Source organism: Heterodontus francisci, chromosome 24 (assembly GCF_036365525.1).
Source record: "Heterodontus francisci isolate sHetFra1 chromosome 24, sHetFra1.hap1, whole genome shotgun sequence".
NCBI lineage: Eukaryota > Metazoa > Chordata > Chondrichthyes > Heterodontiformes > Heterodontidae > Heterodontus > Heterodontus francisci.
The window spans coordinates 41,716,266-41,726,572 of NC_090394.1; the positions used below are offsets into that span (position 1 = coordinate 41,716,266).

Genomic DNA, 10,307 nt, shown 5'->3' on the forward strand with positions numbered 1-10,307 from the left:
GTGAGTGGCGGTGGGGGGAGGGGGGTTGGTGGATGCTGTTAAACCCAAGAGCTTCTGATTCTGATAGTGCTGCCCACTGAGAGACAACTGAAGACACTGCTGCTTGCTGTCAGACTGTATTTTTTTATGGTAAAAGTTTTAAAAGCAGTGCTGTTTTAATTCCAAGGGCTGAGGACAGAAGCTGCTGACCTTGCTTTATGATGTCTGTACCATTGGTGTGGTTAATGTGACATCATAAAGAAGTTTCACTCTGGTCTGTGACATCTGTGCTGCTCATAATTTTTAATCAGTTTGAAGGTCAGATTAATTAATTATTCCTGTTGTTCAGGTGGGTTTTCTACTCGGCCCTTTGTGAGGAGTGTCCAGCGCCAGAGTCTGTCGTCCAGATCCTCTTTTGCCAGTCCCTTGGTGCTCAATGAGAACGGAATTAAGTCTCAGAGGTCGCTATCCAGCAAGCTGCACATGCGGTCCAGTTCTCCATCACCATTCTCCTTCGAGTCTCCGACTCACAGCCCGTCTCCGACAGCAGACGTACTGGGGCGCAGGAGCCCCAACCGAGGCACCTCCCCATTGCCAGGCCAGGGGGTGTCTCATGCCGGACAGTCTGGCAGGGCGCCTCTGGCAGTCATGGAAAGCATGGTCCGAGAGGAGGAATTGAGAGTCACAGGAAAAGCAACTGGGCAGAGTAGACCCACTTTGCCCCTTGATAAAAAGCTGGACCAATGTGGGAATGATGTGGGAGGATTGGACAAGCTGAGCCCTTTGCTAGATGCTCTAGATAGTCGGAAAAGCACACCTCGCCTGGGCAGCCCTCGCTCTCCGAGTATCAGTGGTGCTTCTTCAGCCGAAGAGCAAAGACAAAGAAAAGGCTTTGCGACTACAGCAGCGAATGCGGAGAGCCTGCAGAAGAAGGCCACTGCTTCCAGAGTCCCCCATGAGCAGGCCAAAGGCTCGTCATCCAGAGCTCAGTTAACTTTGTCTTCATCGCTGAAGAACCCCCAGAAGGGTTCTGTTGTGCGCGAAAAAGCTGAGCCAAAAGTGGGAGCCCGGCATGCTTTGTCGAACCCGGTCCTCCGAAAGGACACGGCCAAAGGTCAGGAGCCAGTTGCCTTGTCAGCGTCTCAGCAGAAACCGAGGTTGCTCTCTCCTTCCCCGACACGGAAAAAGGTGCCTGGAAGGTCCAAGACTTCTGAAGGTCGGTCCAAACGAAGCCCCTCTCCTGAAAAACGCAGGCTAACATCGTCTTCCAAAGCCAGCAGCACGGGCAGGCTGTCACAAGCTAAGTCGGGGAGCCGATTGGAGAATAGAAGGCTCAGAAATTCGAGCAGCAGCTCCTCCATGACTGAAGCAAAGTCATCGGATACCAGCTCGAGGACTGATTTGAGAAGGGACAGCAGCAAGTCAGATGATAAAGGACTGTCATTCTTTCGGGCGGCATTGAGGCAGAAGGAGAGCCGGAGGTCAGCCGACTTGGGGAAGAGCAATATTCTTGCCAAGAAATCGGTGGATGGACCTTCCAAAATGGCGAGCAAAAAAGTGCCAAGTGAGGGGGCAGCCAAGGAGGGCAGGCGATTGACAACTGAACAGCCACCGTCTGCCACCGCCTCTGCCTTGACCTTGACCAGCAAAACGGTTACGCGAGGGAAGCTGTTGAGTAAAGATGTCACTCCCACCAAGCGCCCACTGCTTCCTGCTGCCAAATCCAAGTCAGCACTGCCAGAGGTGGGGGCTCAGTCTCCTACAAGCAGAAAGAAACCTGCAGAAAAGACATTTAAATCCAGAAAGATTGTCACTAGTGGCATGCAGTCCTCTGCGCGCCATAGCAAAAAGTAAACGCGAGAAAAAAAAACAAATCAAAAGGAAAAAGGCTCTCCCAAAATGCTAGTCTGGTTTTGTTTTATGATGCTTTCTCTCATTCTTTCTGACTCTCCATTTATTACCACGGCTTTCTGTTGGAGGAAGGTTTTAATTTTTATTTTGTGGTTATTGTGCCTACATTGGTTAGGGAGGATATTGATTTTAAGCGCCTTTTGTTATGTCATCAAACCAAATAACGGCCCCGTGAGACAGAAGTGTGGTATGTGAGGATCATGGAACTAGTTCATCATTTTCTTTTCTTTTCCCCAGAGGCTGGCCTTCCCTGGTGGGTTTTAACACAGCACTTTGTATTGACCTTAAGAACTTTCTTTTGTTGCTGAATAACACTATGTACTGTTCAATGAATGGTTTGATTTTTAAAAAAAGTTTTTTTTATAAATGTTTTTAAGACTAACATGACTGCTGCATGCTCAGAGGAAGCCTTCAAATTAAGTAATCAGTTTCATTTTCTCCAGTTAGGGTTTGTTTGCTTGACACAATGTTAAGTACTGTTTAACTGCAAGTTTCAGGTGAACACATAAGGAATGAATGGGAGCTTTGATTATTTTGGTTACAATGTGCCCATTTTTTGAAATGGCCACAGTCTGCATGTTGTAGCAGTTCTTTGCTGCAGAAAGAAGGGTGAGATTGGTAGAGTATAACCTTCTGCTATTTTCTGTTAGCTTGGTGGGTGAGTGCTATATTGGCATACCCCAAGGCTTGAGAGCCCCTCACAGAGATCCTTCAGTCTAGTTCCGTTGCAGTAACCTGTCCCAAAGACATCTCCTGTCTTGCCACCACGTCACGGCCTGAAATGACCTATTGGCACGTGATTGCAGAGGTCTTACCCTGATTAACCTTTCAGTGAGCCAGAGAAACAATTCAGCTCAAATGCTCAGTCAGAAATAAGTGAATATTGAGCCCTGTGTGTAATTTTTGAGGCTGAACTTTGAGATTTGATATCCTAGGCAGTGATATCCTCACCTTGAGAGAAGGTATTTATGGGGGTCACTACATTTGAGTTAAGGGCGAACTTGGTCTCCCTGTTGAAAGTTCATGGTTGCTGAGCACCAAAGGTAATCAAATAGTAGTTTCCATATGGTTAATAAGCCATCACACAGCTGACCTAGGCTAATGATGGATGACATTCATTTAGCCTCTTACTGAGTACAGGGAAAAACTTTAGTCTTTTTTTCACATTAAGCTCTTGTTTCAATTTCGAGAGACAACTTCCATAAAAAGTTTTAAAAGTTTGATTTCTGATTTCATAGCCTCCTTCAGCACTAAGAGTCTATTTGGCACATTGTGAATTTGGCAGCTGTTTGAAAGAACTATCCTATTAGTCCAACTCTCTTGCCCTTTCATAAAAGCCCTGCAAATTGTTCCCTTTTTAAAGTATTTACCCAATTCCCTTTTGAAAGTTACTGTTGAATCTGCTTCCACTGCTCCGTCAGGCACTGCATTCCAGCTTTGTGCTATTAACTCTTCCTTGTCCACTCGTATTTCAGGGTAGTAAACATTGGCAGATTAGTTCTCCAGTGTAATAATGTAAACTTATGAGTTGTAAGGAGCCAATGACCAGTCCTATCCAATTATGGTATATGCCAGTTACCTATGTTGTACAGTCTATCATGGACTCCACCCACGTGTTGAATTGCCTTCTACACCCAATGTACAATTTTCGCTATCATGGGAAAAGAGTGCAGCTCTTGAGCCTTAAGTTTGCAATTCCTGCTCTGTTCCCAACCTCCTGTCCAAAAGCAAATGTTAAAGACCCCAGTTGAAATTGAGCATGGAAAAGGATCCTTATATACTACTACCCGATTACCCCAGCCAGACCATGCTCTGATTCACTTTTATTTGAGATGGGGCTTCCTATTCAGGAGGTTTTAATGGACTTGGAGAAATGGTGTTTACGCTATTGTGAAACCGGATCAGAGCTGCCCAGTTTGATGTATGTCATCACTGTTATCCTCTCAAGGGTGTGTTGGCGATGTGTAGTTAGTTATGGGTGAGATTGGCCTTTTAAAATTTATAGGAGCCTTTTACCAGCTTTCTCTGTAACTGGGTGGGGAACTGCATGTGACATTGCCAATATCCTACTGCGAGGCTGCTGAATTGGGATTGAATCTCCAAGTAATACATGTAGCTTCTTGAGCCCTGGGGTTTCACCACTAATTGGAGGTTTTTGTCTTGCCCGACAGAGAAGCCAAAAGGAGGTGGCTTTGATGGTGACAGTACTATTTTTGCATGCACATGTCAGCATCAGCCTTATGTGTTCCTACTAACGTAGAATGGAAATTACATGAAGGTTTGAAATTCACAACAAATGGTCTTCAAATTGTGGAACTTGAGAGATGGAAAGAAGTTGTATTTATAATAGCACATTTCACATCTCAGGATATGGTAAAGTGCTTCACAGCCAATGAGTACATTTGAAGTGTAGTCACTGTTACGTAGGTAAACACAGCAAGATCCCACAAACAGCAGAGGGGTAAATTTGATGACTGTAGGTTATATCTATTGTCATTGAGTATTTGCCACAATGCCTTGAAGCCTCCAGACCTGAAGAGAGCATGTGCTGGTTGCACCAATCCGATGAGCACAGGTGTGTCTATTTCTTGGCAGTTTCTGTGTGGGAGGATCTCTGTGTTTTGCACCTGGGTATTAATGTGCAGCATTAACCAATAGTTGCTGAGCCACGGCTGGAGTACGCAATAGATGGTGAGACAGGTCTTTGGCCCCCAACAAAGCTGTGGATTATCCAAACGCATTTGTGTTTTCTGCAGAAGCAAAGATTTGTTTCACTGGGTCGCACATTGTACGGAAAGCATCAGTGGTTCAGTCCCTTGCTTGTTCAATTAACTCTTGCCTTCACTTAGTTGCAGTGACAACTTTATGCTCAACTATTCAGGAAAGAGCTTTGCAATTATAAACGTCAGTAGATAGGGACAGCAAAGTGAAACCACAAAGTGTCTCTTTATCCTCAATGATACCGTGTACACCATAATGTTCATTGAAACCTGCTCAAGTGCCATTCACCCTGGCTCGCCGGCTTTAAACTTGCATTCTCTGATTTGGGCTTAGTTGGGTTTTAGAGACATCCAGTGACATCCAGTAACATCCTTGTCCCTCAAACATCTGTATGGGGCAATGAGGGACTTTACAGGAGCTGTCTGTTGACAGAAATCTTGCTTTCCCATGCATGTTTTAACAGGTTCCTAGACCCTGTAGCGAGCGAAAGCAATCTCTTTTTAAAGCTCTGAGAGCCTTTCCTCCAACGTAATCTTTTCAGCAGCTATTCTGATGGTGCAGCGGCAAGTGCAGCATCCGCGGTGGAACTGAACCAACAGGAAAAGCAGGATCCCAGGTGCGACGACTCTACCCCCCCCCCCCCCCCCCCCCCGGCCAGCTGTCACTGCTGAGATAGCTGATAGTGCTAAAGGATCTACACTTGTCTTCACTGGCGAGGGGGAAGTTTGGGGACTGGGTGAGGTGAAGCTCTGCCGAGGCCAGTGGGGGGAAGAGATGGATTCTCTGCCCAGGCCAGTGGAGGGGACATAATTCAGGTGCTGACGCCATGCTGATTCACAGAACCCAATTGCAATTTTACTTCTGTCCGTAAAGGAGACTTCCTGCATAATTTTGCTGTTCCACTTGTTCCAGCTCCTGTCTGCATGCACTTAACACAATGTATTACTATGCAAGTTTTAATATTGCATTTGATACCAAGTCCTACAGTCCGAACTCTCCGGACTGTGGGCTTGTCTGATTCCATTGCTTTGTTTGCACAACTTGATTCTTCCCGGGTGTGTGTTCAGTGCCAGTGGTTGTAGATTAGTAATTTATAATGAACAGAATCATCTTTCCTGAAAGCTGTAAACAAGTAGACTCAAAGATGAAGTTCACTCCCTCTTTATTAATAGTGTTTGAAACAAAACGACATCTCAGTAAAAATACAAATGATTCTTCCCTGATATTTCTGTCGGCTACTGGATTGTAAAAATTCTTGCCTTTCATACTTTCATCTTCCTCATGATTCACAAGTGGACAGAGCGTGATTTTGCTTTAAACCCGCTGCATTCTGAACGTTTCCAGTGAGAATGAAGATGGGGCTGGGAGGAGGGAGAGATGACAGTTTAATTACCTTTTTGTAACAATTAATTGGCACTACTTGAACAGTTGTTAAAATGGGGAGCACATCCTGCGTCGCAGCAGTTTAGCACCTCGATTCGAGGGCCCAGTGCCGATCTCGGGGGAAAGGTTGATCCCATGGCCCAGTCCTATGATATGTGAAAGGTGTGTTTACCAGTCGTAAACACACGGATGTTGTCATGCAGTGGTAGCGGGCAGCTGTGGATCTGTCAATAGATCCTCATTAATACACCTGCAAATGCATGCCAATCTGATATTTTGCAGAGATGCACGCAATTTAAGATTAATTTCTTCACAGAAGAAAGACTAACTCCTGACGCCCAATTTCAGTCGCTGGTCTAATGGAAATATTGCTTAGAGGTGGGACGTATTAACACTAGTGTTTAATTTCTGATTATCTCTCAACAGGGGCATTATACAAATGTTAAGCTGACAGCGGAAGTACACTTTCTCATATTTCCCCACAAAAGTCCAATGACTTGTTACATTAGTTTCTTTTACTGAGCAGGGTGAGACGGCCTTTTGGGTTGTATAACTAGAGCTATTAAATCATTGACCTGAGTTATAGAGCGAGGAGGTCTTGCTTTCTCTGTATAAACCAAAGTTAGTGACTTTAAAATGAGATTTATAAAAACATCCTGCGCATGCACCGTTGTTTAATAGGGGAAGAAGACCTCTGATGGGTGTAGCTACCTGTGACTAGTCTCCCTGGATGTGTATGGCCCACCATACTATATGAAACGATATTCCAGGACAGTACGCTTGTACAGTAGTGCTGTAAACTTGCTGCTTTGTTAGCCGCTGCCAGATTTTCATGTGAATGTAATCGGGTCAATAAGAAGTGGGTGGTTTAAATTCTTTATACCAGGAGTCGACCTGGACAACTTAATGATTTGTAAATTGCACCTTGTATTTTCTTTTTGAATGTGGTGTTCGGCTGTCAGAGTTGCGCCCACGTAGCTTCCACTGCCATTATTATTTCATTGAACACTGGAATAAAGAATTAAGAGCGGCCTCGCTGCCTATTGCATCCGGGTAGCACGCCTGCGGATGCCGCAAATTTGAAAATATACAGGGAACACCAGAATCACTCAGTAGGTCGGTGAGCATCTGTGCAGAGGGCAGGCTGGTTGATCTGTTGGCCGTGGACCTTTTGTCGCGACTGCGGTTTTTTTTTAACGATAACTCCTCGATTCTCCCCACAGGCGCTGACTGATCCACCAATGGTTTGCCCCATCCCACCAAGGCACTAAATATTGGTAAGGTGGGGAGCGGGGTAAAGGAAATGAGCGGTCTCATCCCGGCCGCTGACACGACTCGGCTCGCCCTCAGCAAGGGCCCCTGCTCACAGCTGTGCAGGTGACTTTGTGAGGCTCCATGTGCAGCACAACTTACAAACAAGATTTTCCAATGGAGTTGGAAAAGAAGAGAGATGTGAACAATATTGGCCCAGTTCCCAGACCCATGTGTAGTGTATCTTTCTCCTTGTAAATTAGATCACCTATTTGGTGTTGCTGAAACCATTTTTTAAGTTATTTTGGGCAGGTGCATGAGAATGTGTTGCTGCCTTTCGATAATTTATTTGTATGTTTTATTAACAGGAGGTGTATGCACTTTTTAATATTCAGAGTCTGTATTGTTTTCTATGTTTTAAAAATGTTTCTTTGGGAACAGTTTGTATAAAGTTCATGTAAGTCAGAATAATCATAAACGAGGAGCAGGAGTTAAAAAAAAAAATAAAAGAACAAGTCCAATCCTTGTCTCATGCTCTTACTGTGTGACTTTTAATTCCCTCTTTCTCTCACTGTCCTGAAGCAGCTGATTTGCTCCTGTCGGGTTCCACAGTTGGTCACCTTAATTCAAAATAAATGGTGAAAGAACCAGCGAGGAAATGAGAATTTTTAAAATACCAGTTGTGATCTGGAATGCATTGCCTGAAAGAGTGGTGGAAACGGATTCAATACTAACTTTCAAAATGGAATTGGATAGATCTTTGAAGGAGATGAATTTACAGGTGTGGGAAAGAGCGGGGAGTGGAACTAATCGATCGGATAGCACTTTCAAAGGGCTGGCACAGACACGAAGGGCCGAAAAGCCTGCTACAGTAATAAAACAGAAAATGCGAGATACACTGAGCAGCTCTGGCAGCATCTATGGAGACAGAAACAAGAGTTACCATTTTCTCTCCACCAATGCTGCTAGACCTGTTAAGTATATCCAGCATTTTCTTTTTATTTCAGATTTCCAACATCCGCAGCATTTTGCTTTTGGCCTACTACTGTGAATGGAACGAAATTAAAATATGTTGTAAAAACAAAGTAGAAATAGTCAGCAGGTCTGGCAGTACATGGGGAGAGAGTTAATGTTTCAGGTTGATGATCTTTCATCAGAATTTAAAATATGTTATGCTGGCCATGCCTACTTGCTGCCAGCAGATGGTGGTGTTGGACTATACAACCTCCTTTATCCAGCCTGAGAGTTGCTATAAATATATCAGATCTTACTGAAAAATCTGCAAAACGGCAAACTTTCAGAGACTGTAAATGTCTGTAATTATTCAAAAGCAAGATACTCTGTATTTTGATGCTGAATATCTAACACTTGGATTTATGTCGGATCTTAGTTTATATTTTTATTTAGAGATACAGCACTGAAACAGGCCCTTCGAACCACCGAGTCCGTGCCGACCATCAACCACCCATTTATACTAATCCTACATTAATCCCATATTCCCTACCACATCCCCACCCTTCCCCTCATACCTACCTAGGGCCAATTTATAATGGCCAATTTACCTATCAACCTGCAAGTCTTTGGCTGTGGGAGGAAACCGGAGCACCCGGCGAAAACCCATGCGGTCACAGGGAGAACTCGCAAACTCCACACAGGCAGTACCCAGAATCGAACCCGGGTCACTGGAGCTGTGAGGCTGCAGTGCTAGCCACTGTGCCGCCCATCTTAGACCATCAAACATCTGAGGTGCTTCACACAGTTTGAAGTATGGTGATTGCGACAGCTATTCTATGCACAGCAGGATCCCACGAATAACAGATGATAATTGATCGCTGAAGGGTGACTATTGACCTATGCATGTGAAGAACTCCTTGTTAACTGTAGATATAGATAGATTAAGTGAGTGGGCAAAAACTTGGCAGATGGAGTTCAATGTGGGAGAGTGTGAGGTCACCACTTTGGTAGGAAGAATAGAGACATTATTATTTAGATGGAGAAAGACTACAAAATACTGCAGTACAGAGTGATCTGGGTGTTCTTGTACATGAAACACAAAGAGTTAGCATGCAGGTGCAGCAAGTAATTAAGAAGGCAAATGGAATTTTGGCCTTTATTTCTAGGGGGTTAGAGTTTAAAAGTAGGGAGGTCTTGTTACAACTGTACAGGATGTTGGTGAGGCCACACCTGGAGTACTGTGTACAGTTTTGGTCCCCGTATTTAAGGAAGGATATACTAGCATTGGAGACAGTTCAGAAAAGGTTCACCAGGCTGATTCCTGGGATGAAGGGGTTGTCTTATCAAGAACGGCTAAACAGGTTAGGCCTTTATTCATTGGAGTTTAGAAGAATGAGAGGTGATCTTATAGAAACATATAAGATTTTAAGTGGGCTTGACAGGATAGATGTTGAGAATATGTTTCCACTGGTGGGGCAATCTCAAACTAGGGGACATAGTTACAGAATAAGGGGGCACACATTTAAACTGAGATGCGAAGGAATTTCTTCTCTGAGGGTAGTGAATCTCTGGAATTCTCTACCTCAGAGTTGTGGAGGCTAGGTGACTAAATGTATTTAAGGAGGAGGTGGATAGATTTTTGAAATCTCGGGGAGTCGAGGGTTATGTGGAACAGGCCCAAAAGAGGAGTTGAGGCATGGGACAGATCAGTCATATCAGATCTTACTGAATGGCAGGGCAGGCTTGAGGGACTGAATGGCCTACTGCTCCTATTTCTTATGTTCTTATGTAGGTATCAGCCATGGCACAGTGGGTAGCACTCTTGAGTCAGAAGGTCATGGGTTCAAGCTCTACTCCAGAACCTTGAGCGCAAACTACAAGCTAACAATTCACTGTCCGTACTGAGGGAGTACCACACTGTTGGAGTTGCCGTTTGGATCAGATATTAAACTGAGGCCCTGGTTGTCCCCTCAGGTGAACAGAGCATGAAAGTTCTCCCTGGTGTCCTTGGCCAATGTTTATCCCTCAAACATCACAAAGCGATCACCTGGTTATTAATCTCATCACTGTGGGAGCTTGCTGTGTGCAAATTGGCTGCTGTTTTTCCT

At 44.6% G+C, this 10,307-nt stretch overlaps 1 protein-coding gene across 1 annotated transcript in view; it reads left to right on the top strand.

Annotated features, from left to right (window-relative positions):
* The window catches only part of usp31 (ubiquitin specific peptidase 31), a 112,258-nt gene extending 104,499 nt beyond the window's left edge, over positions 1–7,759 (top strand). The window contains exon 16 of the mRNA XM_068056056.1: positions 329–7,759. Coding sequence (XP_067912157.1) covers positions 329–1,833 — 1,505 coding nt within the window. The 3' untranslated portion in view covers positions 1,834–7,759. The remainder of the gene's footprint in view (positions 1–328) is intronic.
* The last annotated feature ends 2,548 nt before the right edge of the window (positions 7,760–10,307 follow it).